The sequence below is a fragment of the Oncorhynchus gorbuscha genome, linkage group LG01 (genome assembly GCF_021184085.1).
Source record: "Oncorhynchus gorbuscha isolate QuinsamMale2020 ecotype Even-year linkage group LG01, OgorEven_v1.0, whole genome shotgun sequence".
In the NCBI taxonomy this organism is placed as follows: domain Eukaryota; kingdom Metazoa; phylum Chordata; class Actinopteri; order Salmoniformes; family Salmonidae; genus Oncorhynchus; species Oncorhynchus gorbuscha.
The window spans coordinates 52,347,697-52,365,099 of NC_060173.1; the positions used below are offsets into that span (position 1 = coordinate 52,347,697).

Here is a 17,403-nt window from a genome sequence, read left to right on the forward strand (position 1 = left end):
TGGCTTCGTACCAAGTGGCACCCTATTCTCTATATAGTGCACTACTTTTGACCAGGGTCCATAGTGCTCTAGTTGAAATAAGTGCGCTATGTTGGGAATAGGGTGCCATTTGGGGCGCCGCAGCCTTTGTCTGGTATTTGGTCCAGCGGGGACTTGGTACATGGGAAAGGTCTGGGCTATTACTCACCAAAGTTCATTATAACGCAATGTCCTGTGCTCCAACCCTGGCAGCCACACTGAGCTGAATGACTCTCTGGTTGGTTCATAATAGTGTCACATTTTGTGGCAGCCGTGGGATCCTGTTGGTGTTACGTGAACAGAGAGAGGTCAACAATTTCAAAACTGTTATAAAAATGTGAACAAAATATCTTAAAGGCATAATGTGTTTTTCTTCACTCAGATGACATAAATATGGTATCCATGAGTATGTTTGACTCTGGGTAAGTAGAAAAACAGCTTAAATTTCACCGTATCCCTTTTAAACCCCCCCACTGCAGACACTTTTATCAGGGCATGTTTATTCAACTGCTATTAACTTTTCCTCATTGGCCAATACATGTACTAAATATATATATATTTTTTTACGCTCACAGAGATTAAATATAATCAATGAGTATGATAAAAGGGCCTTTAGATTTAGTCTCCTCAAAGACTTCCTTCCTTCCCGAACTCAACACTTCAGCTGTTGAGAGAGGCTGATCAAGCAGTTCAGCTGATCAAACATGTTAATAATCCCAATGCTGCCAAGGATTCAGCAATGCCCTTCTAAACTCCACCCTATGCTCTGTCTCCATCTTCATTCAATACTGACGATAAGGGTTGGGGTCAATGCCATTTTAATTAAAGTCAATTCAGGAAGTATACTAAAATTCCAATTCCGTGACCTACCGCCAATGAGTCAGAAAAATGAAACGATGATACTTTAGCTATAATGAAAAGCCACAGGTTATCACGGAAATTTGTTGACCCCAAGTCTTATAGAAACTAATAAACCACTTCCCTATTATCATTTTATGTTGGTCAGGTGACTTTAGCTGAACAACGCAATGCATTTGAAATTGGTCTTAGGCTGTTTCACAATACAGAATCAGTTGTGTTTGTGAAGAGATGTTTACTTAGAGGAGAAAATATAATGTTGATGGCAATTAGCCAGCCGAAATGTATTTTTTTTCTTCAAAGGTTCCCATGCTTATAATTAAGTCCACCTAAGAAATATAATTTTAAAAATCCCCATCACAACCCGTCAGTTTAAGTTACAGAGATGTTTTTTTGCATGGACTGTGTCTCAATCCACCACATCCGCCAATGTCGACTATGAAGGCCTGATTTCACGTAGTCTCCTCTGAACAGTTGATGTTGAGATGTGTCTGTTACTTGAACTCTTTGAAGCATTTATTTGGGCTGCAATTTCTGAGGCTGGTAACCCTAATGAACTTATCCTCTGCAGTAGTGGTAAGTCAGGGTCTTCCTTTCCTGTGTTGGTCCTCATGAGAGCCAGTTTCATCATAGAGCTGGATGGTTTTTGCAACGGCCCTTGAAGAAACATTAAAAGTTTTTGAAATTCTCCGTATTGACTGACCTTCCACAGAATTGGTGGGTCCCCTGCGGGACGGTTAACCTAACATAGGCTAATGCTGTTAGAATGAGGTTGTATGTAACTAGAACATTTCCCAGGAGAGATTACATTCTTGTTAATCTAACTGCACTGTCCAATTTACAGTAGCTATTACAGTGAAAGAATGCCATGCTATTGTTTGAGAGTGCACAGTTTTGAACATGAACAATTATTAATTAACAAATTGGGCATATTGGGCAGTCTTGATACAACATTTTGAACAGAAATGCAATGGTGCATTGGATCAGACAAAAACGTTGCACATACACTGCTGCCATCTAGTGGCCAACATCTAAATTGCACCTTGGCTGGAATAATACATTATGGCCTTTCTCTTGCATTTCAAATATAATGGTGCAAATATATATATATATATATATATATATATATATATATATATATATATATATATTTGGTATTATCTTCTACCAGATCTAATATATTTTATTATTATACATTCCTTTAACATTTCCACAAACTTCAAAGTGTTTCCTTTCTAGTGGTACCAAGAAAATGCATATCCTTGCTTCAGGCAGTTAGATTTGGGTATGTCATTTTAAGCGAAAATTGAAAAAAAGGGGCCGATCCTTAAAGACTGTTTACTCTTTTGCTTATTTGAGCTGTTCTAGCCATAAAATGGACTTGGGCTTTTACCAATTAGGGCTATCAATTAGGGCTATACCACCCCCACCTTGTCACAGCACAACCGATTGGCTCAAACGCATTAAGAAGGAAAGAAATTTCACAAATGAACTTTTAACAAGGTACACCTGTTAACTGAAATGCATTCCAGGTAACTACCTCTTGAAGCTGGTTGAGAGAATGCCAATAGTTTGCAAAGCTGTCATCAAGGCAAAGGATGGCTACTTTGAAGAATCTCAAGTATACCCAGTTAGGTTGTTGTTCAGAAGGTCATTCTAGGCCTACATTTTGCTTAGCTATCAAGGTTTTTCTGAAAGAGCTTTTGTAGGAAAAGGGAGGTTTTTATTCCTTCCTGAAGATAAACAGACAGAAACATTTAGATAAGGTTGTGTGGGTGCTGCCAGCCAAGGCTTTGCCATGTTGCAACTCTCCAGAGACTGAGACTCAAAACACCATCAAGGCCATGACACCACTGTAACACAGATATCCCTGGGAAATGCATGTTGATGACTTGGCTTTAGGCTACATATCGAAAAAGGATGTTGGTGCAAATGTTTCACGCATTCACATCTGTCCAGTATCTATTTCTACTAGCAGGTTCTTGCCAAATAGAGAGACAGTACATTGTGAAGAAGAAGATGGATGGCATTTGTAATTCCCCTCCTAAAAATGAAGATCCGACTGAGGAAGACTTAGAAGGTCTTGGACGATGGCCCTCTTTTTGAATACTTTGAAATGCATCCTTTCCTCACATCTGAATTTGTTAGATTGTGGAAAAGCAATTAGGTGGCAGATTTTCTTTTATCTTATCAAAATCAAACACTTATGATCTGTGATTACCTCTCGAGAATGAGGAAGGATGTGTGGTTTAAAGTATTTGAACAGGGCCAATGCCTCTTCACTTAAAGGGGAGCTACTGTACTGAAACCACATTTAGTCTGTTCCCAAAACAGGATATGAAGACGTGAGCTCCACGGGCACGTCTTCGGGCCGTGTTCACCCTGGATAAACTTTGCACAGAGGTTCTGGTGTGTTTTTGATGCCAGAGAAATATAGAAGGGGAAGACTGAGACACAGGAAGTTTGGAGTCTCTCATGAACGTGTAATTTTCACCATGGCCTTGTGGGAGGCCAGGCTCTCTCGGACCGCTGAGAAGAACTATAACCTCAGCAAAATGACAGCCTACAGGAGTTTACAGTAGCTTTCCAAACACTCTACTACTCCTACGACTTTCCAACCTATGTTTGAGGTGGGCGGCTGGGAACTAAATATGAGGCAGCAGTCTGGATGAGTCTGTTTAGGGCACTCACTGTATTATTGTGAACATGAGCTTATTTTCACTTTATGTTGAACCCATAATTAGCTAATTGGATGGCCTATATACGGTCTGTCTATATGTTTTACCTCAACTTCCTTGAACATTATCCAAATGGTCGGTGTCCATTTGGGAAAGTGCCAAGTCTACAGTGTCTTAAGCAACACTTCATAGCAATCTAGTGTTCCCCACTTACTGTCAAAGTTCCTTCTGATTTATTGGAGACTGCAATTTTTTCCCCAGTTGTCTAATCTACAATTAGCATTTTTTTTAAACATACATTTCCCCTCATTGCTTTCTTTTTACCCTCGCGACACTGTATTTCCTCAATGAGAAATATGGTGGAAACTCCCTGTCGCCCATTTCTACTCCAATCCAATGGTTTTACACTTGTAGGAGAGCAGTGTACAAGTACACACTTTCAGGAGAATGTAAAGATTATTGGGACGCAGGGTCTGATTCCCTACCCTAAAGCTTGACATGCTGTGGGCTAACTGACAACAGTGGAACTAGACACTAGTGACTGGAAACATCCAGTGTCTATGTGTCTAGTATTGCCGTGTCAGCAGGCTAGGCCAGTGCAGCCAAGCCACTCATGACAGTCAGTGCTGTATCATCCCTTGGCCGAATACGGGTGGCAGGTAGGTTATCCATTAAGAGCGTTGGACCACTAACCGAAAGGTTGCTGGTTCAAATCCCCAAGCCGATTTTTAGATGAAAATTCTGATGTGCCCTTGAGTAAGGCACTTAACCCTTGTTGCTCCTGTGAGTCGTTCTGGATAAGTGTGAGTATATAGTGTGCTGTCAGTGTGATATCTCAATCACTCTGTGTCACCACAGACAGGAAATGCCAAACTATCAGACCCCCTCTCGCTCTCTTGCTCCCCCCCCCCCCCCGGGAAAGCCAACTGGCCATATTGCTATGCTAAAACATTTATGAATGTGAAATCGTCACACAGTGTAACAGGCATATGTGTATATTATATTTGTTTTCCCAATACGTTAGGCTCTTTTGACCTAATAAAGGTGAATTTATTAACTCTGTATGAATTACAAGGCTAGAAACATTGTTCCCTGTGGGAACTGTATCTGTATACATTGTTAAATAAACAATTGCCTTTTCTCCCTTGAGAAAGAGGTCTCTTGACTTCAATAATGCTCACGGTTCCTCTCTCCCCCCCAGGTGACTACTGTGAGGTAAACGTCTGCGGTAACGGAGGGATCTGTGTGACCGGGGCCGGAGCCCCCTTCATCTGTATCTGCCCCGACGGATACACCGGGGACACCTGCAACGACACAGAGGCTGGTACGGAGAAAAGAACAGTATTCATATCGGTATTATATAGCGATTTATAGGTCTCTGACTTAAGTATCAAGGATAGGTATTCAATTGTAAAGTTATATGTAAGCCAGTTATACCAACTCATATTTCCCAAGCAAAAAGTCAATTCACCACCAAGAAAACATTTTTAAAAAATACATCTAATGAGATCAAACATGACTGGACAAATACTGATCCCTGAATATAATGATTAAATGCTACCTTTCAGGTATTTCAACTGTCTCTAATGTCATTTTTTTTCGTTACGTGTCGGATCCCAGGAAGACTTGCTGTCGTTATGACGTCAGTTAATGGGAATCCTAATAAAATCCCAAGCTGTTATGAATGCTTATAGGAAGTCTTCATTGGGTGTTTTCAGTGGCTTCATAAAGGCGTTATACACCGACAGATGTTACATAGACAGTGTTAGAGGAAGATTCTGAGAGGCTGCCTCTACTACACTGTATTTCCAATCCTAATCCAATCGTTCCCTCTCCCCCTCCCTTGCTACTCTGCCCTAGGTCATTGCTGTAAAAAGAGAATTTGATCACGGTCAGCCTACCTGGTACAATAAGGGTTAATAATAAGTTATATTTACTACCCAGGGCCCTGCAACCCCAACCCCTGCAAGAACGATGCCATCTGTGAGGTGACTGGCCAGTCACGCCGAGGGGACGTCTTCAGCGAGTACATCTGCACGTGCCAAGATGGCTTTGACGGAGTCCACTGCCAGAACAGTAAGAGCCACTCCATAAATTGCCCAGTTTACATTGACATAGAATCTATTAGACAAGCTGTTTTAGTATGGAAGCACATGGCTGCCAAATGTTCATATATGAGAGCCACTCCACAACTACAAGCTGCCCAGTTTAAATTCACATAGAATCTATTTGACAAGCTGTTTTAGTATGGAAGCACATGGCTGCCAATATTAATTTGAAAATGCTAATGTGAAACGCTTGACGCCATTTACTTTGCATGAAGATGCAAATGTTGTAATGTTATCTAGGCAGAACGGTGGATTGATATCCAATTTGAATCATATCAAGGTTGATTTAAAAAAAAAAGTGGATTCAAACGGATATCTCAACACACTCCGACTGACCACCACTTTCACCACCTCATTGTGGCGCAATCACAAGAACTGAGCCCCTGGGATGGAAACAATGATGTCCAGAGGTCGGAGGTGTTGTTGTAATAGACTAGACATAGAGAAACAAGGCTGTGTTTTTAACTCTGATCTTTTTCCACCAATTGGTCTTTGACCGATCAGATCAGCTTTTTTGCCACTAATTTGACAAAAGATCAGAATTGGGCTGCCTGTGTAAATGCAGCATGTGATACAATAAAACCAGTTACTCTGACATGGGTACAGAGGCCCAGGAGACAGTGAGTGAGTTTCTCAACCCACGCAGCTGTTGTCCTTACAGGAGCGTCTCTCCGGATATGGCAAGGTTCAACTCCCAACTGGCAGAATGTGCTTGGCCCCCGAGCCGCCTCAAGCGCTGCACATAAGAGACAGATGGTGACCGTGTGCAGCGATCTCACAGAATAAGACAAATGGAGCAACCGAAAAGATGCAAAAATCTTATTTTAGTTTGAAAGGAAGTAGCCATATATACTGTACATGTACTTTCCCAAATGTAGAGCACCATTATTTTTATTTTTTACATTTCATATAAGGGCTTTTTAAATGAGTGAAATGTGCTGTGTCCTTTTTTTTGGGCCCAGGTGCTTTGCTCTACGTGTTCAACCCTTCTGCTGGCTGACACTGCCTGTGGGGGCTGGGACACACACACACACACACACACACACACACACACACACACACACACACACACACACACACACACACACACACACACACACACACACACACACACACACACACACACACACACACACACACACACACACACACACACACACACACACACACACACACAATCATACCAAACAGAGAGAGAATGGTCAGCACTTTTTTTCCTCCCTTTTATCCGCAGCAGCGGACCAGAAAGAGTCCGATCAGGTCAACAACTCTGACTCAGTTTTCCCCTCCCACATCAAAGTGAATGAACTGTGGTGGTACTGCCTATTGGGCAATACGTGGTTCAATTGGGAGGTGAATGATTTCAGCCTCTTAGCATGCTATTTCGACTCTAAAAGTTCATGCCCATATATATATACAGTGGCGCAAAAAAGTATTTAGTCAGCCACCAATTGTGCAAGTTCTCCCACTTAAAAAGATGAGAGAGACCTGTAATTTTCATCATAGGTACACTTCAACTAAAATCAGGGGGAAAAATCCAGAAAATCACATTGTAGGATTTTTAATGAATTGATTTGCAAATTATGGTGGAAAATAAGTATTTGGTCACCTACAAACAAGCAAGATTTCTGGCTCTCACAGACCTGTAACTTCTTCTTTAAGAGGCTCCTCTGTCCTCCACTCGTTACCTGTATTAATGGCACCTGTTTGAACTTGTTATCAGTATAAAAGACACCTGTCCACAACCTCAAACAGTCACATTCCAAACTCTGCTATGGCCAAGACCAAAGAGCTGTCAAAGGACACCAGAAACAAAATTGTATACCTGTACCAGGCTGGGAAGACTGAATCTGCAATAGGTAAGCAGCTTGGTTTGAAGAAATAAACTGTGGGAGCAATTATTAGGAAGACAAACCAGACCACTGATAATCTCCCTCGATCCGGGGCTCCACGCAAGATCTCCCCCCATGGGGTCAAAATGATCACAAGAACGGTGAGCAAAAATCCCAGAACCACACGGGGGGACCTAGTGAATGACCTGCAGAGAGCTGGGACCAAAGTAACACCATCAGTACCATCAGTAACACACTATGCCGCCAGGGACTCAAATCCTGCAGTGCCAGACGTGTCCCCCTGCTTAAGCCAGTACATGTCCATGCCCGTCTGCTAGAGAGCATTTGGATGATCCAGAAGAAGATTGGGAGAATGTCATATGGTCAAATGAAACCAAAATATAACTTTTTGGTAAAAACTCAACTCGTCGTGTTTGGAGGACAAAGAATGCTGAGTTGCATCCAAAGAACACCATACCTACTGTGAAGCATGGGGGTGGAAACATCATGCTTTGGGGCTGTTTTTCTGAAAAGGGACCAGGACAACTGATCTGTGTAAAGGAAAGAATGAATGGGGCCATGTATCGTGAGATTTTGAGTGAAAACCTCCTTCAATCAGCAAGGGCATTGAAGATGAAACGTGGCTGGGTCTTTCAGCATGACAATGATCCCAAACACACCGCCCGGGCAACGAAGGAGTGGCCTAGCCAGTCTCCAGATCTCAACCCCATAGAAAATCTTTGGAGGGAGTTGAAAGTCTGTGTTGCCCAGCAACAGCCCCAAAACATCACTGCTCTAGAGGAGATCTGTATGGAGGAATGGGCCAAAATACCAGCAACGATGTGTGAAAACATTGTGAAGACTTACAGAAAACGTTTGACCTCTGTCATTGACCAAATACTTATTTTCCACCATAATTTGCAAATAAATAAATTTAAAATCCTACAATGTGATTTTCTGGATTTTTTTTCTCATTTTGTCTGTCAAAGTTGAAATGTACCTATGATGAAAATTACAGGCCTCTCTCATGCTTGGCCAAGCCCTGACTCCATAGTACATCACCCACTTCCCAGAAAATAAAAGCTTAAGCACTAGCTAGCTTTTACGCTAATTTAATAATGTCGTGGGGAGGACTGTAAAGATTATTCATTTGACAGCAGAAGTATATGAGGTCCCTAAGTGCTGTTCATGTACTTGGCCTATTCTTTCTCTGTCTTCCAACTTACCTATTCGTTTAGAATTCCTGATGCCTGTTTGAAAAATTTGATTGCTCTGTACTTTGTGTGTGTGTGTGTGTGTGTGTGTGTGTGTGTGTGTGTGTGTGTGTGTGTGTGTGTGTGTGTGTGTGTGTGTGTGTGTGTGTGTGTGTGTGTGTGTGTGTGTGTGTGTGTGTGTGTGTGTGTGTGCGAAGCGCATCCTCGGCAGCTCCTGCAAACTGTGGTCAAAGTGTGTAGTGGGAGCAGGGTACAGTAGGATCAGTCAAGGTGACTCTTAGAAAGCAGCCAACGCGGAGGCGTACCCTAGTAGCTGAAGCTAGGTTGGCGTCCTCACCTGCACGCTAAAACACACTGGCACACAGATACAATTGGCGAGCTCACACACACTTAGAAAACACACATGCATACTTGGCAAACACACACACAAATCGGGCTCTCATGCTCATCCAGCCAACAGAAAGTGGTCCCGAGCGCAGCACTCCCACTCCTTGTTGCCGGGGTAAAATGGGAAGAAAAAAGTGAGTTAAGTCTGCCCCGTCAATGTCACAGCCTCCACTCACGTCTGACACCAGCACTTCTACCAGCTGTGTGAAATTGGCCTGAAAGCTTCAATGGGAAGGCAGTGTCTAATGCTGAAAGCCATGTCCAATGCTGTTTACTCACTTTAGTGTCAGCTCCTAAATAGGCTCCGACGACTGCAACTGTGAGACTGAAATGGCACTGCTGAAATGGCCTCTGAGAGCTTAAATGTTAAACTGGGGATGACCTCTGTTTTATTCTGTGTTGGTTATTTTGAGGTGTTTGTCAACAGATTAGTGTGTGTGTGTGTGTGTGTCTGTAATTAGGGTTGTGTGTAAGTGCACATTGTGTGTCTGTGTTTGTAAGCGTGTGTGTGTGTGGCAGGCAGATTTCTGGTTTTAAGAGGTGCTTCAACCACACCCAGGATGTGGCTAGTCCAAATTGGCCAGATTGAGCTCTGCACCCCCTGGGGAGTTTGTGTGTGTGTGTGTGTGTATCCATTTCTGTTTATGTGGGTGTGTGCACTTTTGTGTGTGTGTGGGTGTGTGCACTTTTGTGTGACTGTTTTTGTGACTCAACTGGTCACGCACTGCTCTGTTTACAGTAGTTTCTGGTAGCGTTTGAGGAGGGGAGGTCATTTTGACTAAATTGGTGATAGAACACCAGACCGTAATGGGCTCAGGTCCGTTGCACTAATCAACCTAATTTATGTTTCTGTTGCTATAATCTTGTAGCGTTCTGTCGCACAGTAAATAGCCAGACCACCTACAATACTACAATCATAGAATGACATATAAAAAGAAGCATATAACCCTCAATTATAGGATATCTGTGACTACAAAACTCTACTGTCAAATCTCTGCATATTCATTAAGAACCAACACATAACGCATGGTCCCACACCAAGGTCTGGCAAAGTCTGGAACCAGGGATATCCTTGGACATTTTCAGAGGATCTCTATGGACTTCTGCTAGCCCCCAAAAGGTTTTCACTGAGCAAATATCAATTTTATCATACACTTAATTTAACAGCTCTGTGGCTAAACCTGGCACTGTATTGCCGTTGGGGGCACCCCCAGTTGTACCCTTCCGAATAAATGAAATTATTTCGTACATTTTTGGGGTGTCAAATCGCTAATTGGCAGCCCATCCCTTATGGGATTGATTTACACATGAACAAATATTACATGATACAACATTACAAGGATTCACAGTTCTAATCATTCCGGTGTTTGTGGCAGTGTCCCATGCCAGGGACTTTTCTGACCTGGATTCCTTAAAGTGGAAATCTGGGTTTGGAAATTATAACAAAACTACCACCCTGTCATTTGTTTTGGTAAACAGCTAAGGGGTGGGGCTGGAGAAATGTGACCACTCTCACATTTGAACTCCGCTCATGAGGCATTTTGTAAGGTACTTTCTTCAAAAATCAATGGCTATATCATGAATGAAAGTTTTAAAAAAATCTAAAGATTGTCCCTTTTAAAGAGGGATGGAGTCACTGCTAGTTTAACCATCAGTGGGCATGAGGCGAGTGCACAAAACTGTACGGTACACTCAGGGGTGTCATGCATCCCCAACATCTGAGGGGGCATAAAGTACGTGAGGATGGCTGGGGAGTGGTCCGGAGGGGGGCTAGGCCCCTGTTGGAAAGTTGGCGAATTGTCATTTTTCAAACACCTGAAACAGCTTTATCCTGCAATCTATAGCCACAATTATTATATTTAATTATATAGAAATGTCTATTTTTCTGCATATCTCTTGAGCTGTCTTTATCCTCCTGACTGGTGGTTATTTTGTTAAAGAAACCAAATCTTCTCACCTGGGTAAAAGATTGAAAGGAATGTGAGTCAAATTAATTGCTTGCTTTTCTTAGTCTACCAACCTTGCCAGCAGGCATGCCAGCTAAGATAGTTAGACAAGCTAGCTACTCTAACTTGACTGATAGCCTGATAGGCTATTTATGAGATTGGGAACCTATTTATTTATTTTTTATTTTATTTCACCTTTATTTAACCAGGTGGGCTAGTTGAGAACAGGTTCTCATTTGCAACTGCGACCTGGCCAAGATAAAGCATAGCAGTGTGAACAGACAACACAGAGTTACACATGGAGTAAACAATTAACAAGTCAATAACACAGAGAAAAAAAGGGGGAGTCTATATACAATGTGTGCAAAAGGCATGAGGAGGTAGGCGAATAATTACAATATTGCAGATTAACACGAGTGATAAATGATCAGATGATCATGTACAGGTAGAGATATTGGTGTGCAAAAGAGCAGAAAAGTAAATAAATAAAAACTGTGGGGATGAGGTAGGTGAAAATGAGTGTGCTATTTACCAATAGATTATGTACAGCTGCAGCGATCGGTTAGCTGCTCAGCTAGCTGATGTTTGAAGTTGGTGAGGGAGATAAAAGTCTCCAACTTCAGCGATTTTTGCAATTTGTTCCAGTCACAGGCAGCAGAGTACTGGAACGAAAGGCGGCCGAATGAGGTGTTGGCTTTAGGGATGATCAATGAGATACACCTGCTGGAGCGAGTGCTACGGATGGGTGTTGCCATCGTGACCAGTGAGCTGAGATAAGGCGGAGCTTTGCCTAGCATGGCCTTGTAGATGACCTGGAGCCAGTGGGTCTGGCGACGAATATGTAGCGAGGGCCAGCCGACTAGAGCATACAAGTCGCAGTGGTGGGTAGAATAAGGTGCTTTAGTGACAAAACGGATGGCACTGTGATAAACTGCATCCAGTTTGCTGAGTAGAGTGTTGGAAGCAATTTTGTAGATGACGTCGCTGAAGTCGAGGATCGGTAGGATAGTCAGTTTTACTAGGGTAAGCTTGGCAGCGTGAGTGAAGGAGGCTTTGATGCGGAATAGAAAGCCGGTTCTTGATTTGATTTTCGATTGGAGATGTTTGATATGGGTCTGGAAGGAGAGTTTGCAGTCTAGCCAGACACCTAGGTACTTATAGGTGTCCACATATTCAAGGTCGGAGCCATCCAGTGTGGTGATGCTAGTCGGGCATGCGGGTGCAGGCAGCGATCGGTTGAAAAGCATGCATTTGGTTTTACTAGCGTTTAAGAGCAGTTGGAGGCCACGGAAGGAGTGTTGTATGGCATTGAAGCTCGATTGGAGGTTAGATAGCACAGTGTCCAATGACGGGCCGAAAGTGTATACAATGGTGTCGTCTGCGTAGAGGTGGATCAGGGAATCGCCCGCAGCAAGAGCAACATCATTGATATATACAGAGAAAAGAGTCGGCCCGAGAATTGAACCCTGTGGCACCCCCATAGAGACTGCCAGAGGACCGGACAACATGCCCTCCGATTTGACACACTGAACTCTGTCTGCAAAGTAATTGGTGAACCAGGCAAGGCAGTCATCCGAAAAACCGAGGCTACTGAGTCTGCCGATAAGAATATGGTGATTGACAGAGTCTAGTGTGTTTGGGCTAGTTAAAGCCAACTTCATAAAATTGCTTGTTGGCTGGTAGTATTACAGAGAAACAACAGCAAAAAATGAAACCAAAAAATATGATTACTATTATTTTTAACAGGACAAATCTGAGGGGTCACGTGCCCCTTATGGGCATGACGCCTCTGTGTACACCTCATGCCGCTAGCGCTGCCTACTAGCTCAGATGCTCAGGCTGTGTCGTGTACTCTGTCACATGCAACGTTGCCAGATGACCTTGCTCTGCATTGATCTATCTGGGTCACGTTACAAACAATGACAATTAGATCTGTATTGGATTTTGCTTCGTGCACAAACAAAGCCTGAGTATTGATGATCCTGTGTGCGCTCATCCACTCAATAGCCTCAATCTTTTCATATGTCTATACTGGGACCATACATCTATTTATACAATTGGCACACTACTAGCTGAAATCCATACCAGGACATGAGAGAGTTACAGTATGGTGTTTTATTGATAAAATAAGTTCTTACCATAGATTTTTGCTGTGTATCATTTTGAACTAGAGGTAAAAAAAAAAAAATTAAAAATTATGACTGAGACAAAAACAACTCGGTCCCTGTGTCCTGCTGTGACCCGTTGCTCCAGGTGGCCCTTGGCCTCCAACCTCCTTCACACACCACGTCACTTTGGAGCACTAGATGTCCCAGGGTGGGTAGTGTCCCAGGGCTATTGTCCTCCCTCCCTCCTTCCTCCTCCTCAGGCCACCTTTTCTACCTCACTCCCCCTCTCTCTAAGTATGGCAGATTACAGCGTCTGTATGGCTCTTGAGGTAACCAGCCAGGCTGCAGCATGGTCTACAGTAGTAGTATTCAAACTTTTTCATTGGGGAACCTATTATTATAATATTTTTAATTTATTTCTGGGCACCCCATTTCTTTCCCAATAATTTCTCACGGCCTCACCCCAAATCTAATGGCACAAGCTTAAAATCGTTTACGTTTAGATTTTTACATCAACAAATAACTTTCAATTCCAATGAATACATTTACTTCATAAAATTGTATTTTTCAAATGATCTTTCGTAATCTTGAGTTGACCCACAACAGCCTCAATTGATCGGGTATTGGACTCTACAAGGTGTTGAAAGCATTCCACAGGGATACTGACCCATGTTGACTTCAATGCTTCCCACTCAAGTTGGCTGGATCTCCTTTGGGTGGTGGGCCATTCTTGATACACACGGAAAACTGTTGAGCGTGAAAAACCCAGCAGCATTGCAGTTCTTGACACACTCAAACCGTTGCGCCTGGCACCTACTACCATATCCCATTAAATCTTTTGTCTTGCACATTCACCCTCTGAATGACACACATACACAATTCATGTCTCAATTGTCTCCAGGCTTAAAAATCCTTCTTTAACCTGTCTCTTCCCTTTTATCGAAACTGATTGAAGTGGCTTTAACAAGTGACATCAATAAGGGATCATAGCTTTCGCCTGGTCAGTCTGTAATGGAAAGAGCAGGTATTTCTAATGTTTTGTACACTCAGCGTATGTTGTCCAATACAATAAGCTATACTTTTTAAAATTTGAACCCCACTGCAGTTCCTCGTCGCAACCCCGACTTTGAATAGCACTGGTCTACGATGTGCCAAATCCTCTTGATGCAGAGGGGCCGTCGCTGATGCAAATAGAGAGCGTCTGTCACCTGGGGTGTCACGTAGAAAGGAAAATAGGGTGTCTGTCAATTTCTGTAGGTTTTATGTATGCATGTGTGTTATTTTTTTTATATAAAAAAAAAAAAAACATTTATCGAGGCAAGTCAGTTAAGAACAAATTCTTATTTACAATGACTGCCTACACTGGCCAAACCCGGATGACGCTGAGCCAATTGTGCGCGGCCTACGGGACTCCCAATCACAGCCGGTTGTGATGCAGCCTGGAATCAAACCAGGGTGTCTGTAGTGACGTCTCAAGCAGTGCCTTAGACCGCTGAGCCACTCGGGAGCCCATGAGTCTCTCTGTGTGTGTCCCCATGTCCTCTTGCTAAGGTGTGAAGTCTGTCAAGAGAGAATATGGTGTTGCCCTTAAATACTGCGAAGCCATATGCTCCTCCGTAACAGTATAGGAATAGGCCTACACCACACGAAAATACCTTGAGACTGTAAGAGGGCTTGAAGGAGCTTTCGGCTTTTTAGAAACAGCAGCTGTAGTTGTGCAAATCTCGGATTGAGCTTTAAGTCCAAGGTGCTTTGGCTTTTGACTCATTCCTGCTGATTTTGTGTGTGTGTGTGTGTGTGTGTGTGTGTGTGTGTGTGTGTGTGTGTGTGTGTGTGTGTGTGTGTGTGTGTGTGTGTGTGTGTGTGTGTGTGTGTGTGTGTGTGTGTGTGTGTGTGTGTGTGTGTGTGTGTGTGTCACGACCAGGGCTTTGAGTGTGTCCTGATGCGTCCTGGCTTGGAAAAACCCTAGGCCCTAGTTATGAGACTGTGTGTGTGTGTACTAGTATTCTGTATTATGAGTAATTGTTTGTGACTTTGTGAGTGTGTCTCTTGAGAAGTAACATAATCTCAGAGCAGGATGCCCTGTGGGCTTTAGGAAGAGGGTGCCGGGTTTGTATACATCATTGGTGCCTCCCTAGTGGGCGACTGACTGCCTGCCTGGCCCTGAGCACAGAATCACACTAATCACACTTTTCACTGACAACAAGTGAGATTTGGGTCATATTCTACAAAGAATATGGTAAACAGTAAACACAGTCAATCTAGGGCAGTGTTCAAAGGAAGTTTAGTCATGCCTTCAAATCTTGTGGGCGAAAGATTAAAAAGTTTGTTCTGATGCATGCTGTCCTCTGAAAGCGCTGCCAGTTGCCAAGCACCCTCTCTCAAAAAAAAAACACACCGCACGTCCAGCGTATACCATTGAAAAGTGCGCCATCTAGGGGTAGTTCAAAGTTTCAGATAATTGGGCCACACAACAGCTCATCTGAGCCATTGCGTTGCTGCTGTTTTACTAATAGCTTTATCAGAGCTCATTTGCACATAGTCAAAAGCCAAACGTAGATGAAGGCGGGGGGGGGGGGACTTTAGGAGGTAAGTCAAAAAATTACTTAATCTGAAAACCGTGAAAACGTCAGTTAATCATCCAGTTGAAATCCAGTCAGTTAATCATCCAGTTGAAGCATCCAGTCAGTTAATCATCCAGTTGAAGCATCCAGTCAGTTAATCATCCAGTTGAAGCATCCAGTCAGTTAATCATCCAGTTGAAGCATCCAGTCAGTTAATCATCCAGTTGAAGCATCCAGTCAGTTAATCATCCAGTTGAAGCATCCAGTCAGTTAATCATCCAGTTGAAGCATCCAGTCAGTTAATCATCCAGTTGAAGCATCCAGTCAGTTAATCATCCAGTTGAAGCATGTACATATTTCCTGATTCAGTTTGGGGCCTGTGCTCAAAAAAAAGCATCTCAAGAGTTGGAGGGCTGATTTTTAGGATCCGATCACCCCTGTACATATCATCTTATCAATCATTGTTCTGTTCTGTTGATTGTAGGCCAGTGACTGATAATGGCCATCATTTCCCTCAACAGATGTGAATGACTGTGTCGGCCAGCCGTGCAAGAACGGTGGCTCCTGCAGGGACCTAAATGGAGACTTCAACTGCCGCTGTCCGTCCCCCTACGTGGGCAAGCACTGCCAACTGCGTGAGCACCAGTCACACACACACACACACACACACACACACACACACACACACACACACACACACTGGCTCTCTATTAGCCTTAGTCCCCCATGATATTGTTAAGTGCAATAAAAGACATTAGGCTGAATGTGATAAAGAAAATCATAATGTAACCAAATTAAAGGCCCAGTGCAGTCAAAAATGTGTGTGTGTGTGTGTGTGTGTGTGTGTGTGTGTGTGTGTGTGTGTGTGTGTGTGTGTGTGTGTGTGTGTGTGTGTGTGTGTATATATTTACACTGAGGTTAAACTAATACTGTGAAATTGTGAAAATGGTGATAATGTCCTTTTTTAGTGTAAGAGCTGTTTGAAATTTCAGCCTGTTTTGATGGGAGGGAGTTTTCACCTTCCTGGTTTTCACCTTCCTTAGTTAATAGACCAATAAGAAAGATCCAAACCTCTGCTAATAACAGCTAGTCTTCAGTTTTCCCCTCCCCCTCAGTCCACTCACAGACAGTCCTAGCTAGGGATGCAATAGGACGGTATGTTACTGGAAACTTCTAAGTTTACCAATAAACTAACATAATTTGGTAACTTTGAAGGATTTTATGTAATCTATCATAAGACATCTAGTGACCCTTTTGGGTATGTCAGGTTATCACAGGTGTCTGTAATAATCTCTGGCCCTCAGTGTGTGGCCTTTCAAATATATGAAATAATGAATTAAGATGATTTTAAAATAAAAACTACAATTACAAAGCTGTAAAATATTATCCTAAATATAAAACCATACATTTAGTGAATACCATTGGTGTTTATTATGAGGTTTTCAGCATGAATATTCATTTTCCTTATATCTTAATGTTTTCATGTCAAACTGTTGGCAGTTGTCAAAAAAGTCAATAGATTTGTGGGGCATGTATGTGTACTAATGTGAAATAATAAACCAGACTAACTTCACCACAGATTTGACCTGCTAGATTCTTCTTCATTGGTTCACTCCCTCAACCGCTAGGTTCTGTGTCTGTCTGTCTCTGTCTGCCCTGTTTGTGTTTTTTTGTGACCTATGTCTGTCTG

General features: G+C 42.7%; 1 protein-coding gene across 2 annotated transcripts in view; it reads left to right on the forward strand.

Annotated features, from left to right (window-relative positions):
* LOC124039679 (lactadherin-like) overlaps window positions 1-17,403 on the forward strand; it is a 48,194-nt gene that overhangs the window by 16,895 nt on the left and 13,896 nt on the right. For both annotated transcript variants that reach the window (XM_046355904.1, XM_046355913.1), the window contains exons 2-4: window positions 4,756-4,878; window positions 5,499-5,630; window positions 16,235-16,348. In XM_046355904.1, coding sequence (XP_046211860.1) covers window positions 4,756-4,878; window positions 5,499-5,630; window positions 16,235-16,348 — 369 coding nt within the window. The remainder of the gene's footprint in view (window positions 1-4,755; window positions 4,879-5,498; window positions 5,631-16,234; window positions 16,349-17,403) is intronic.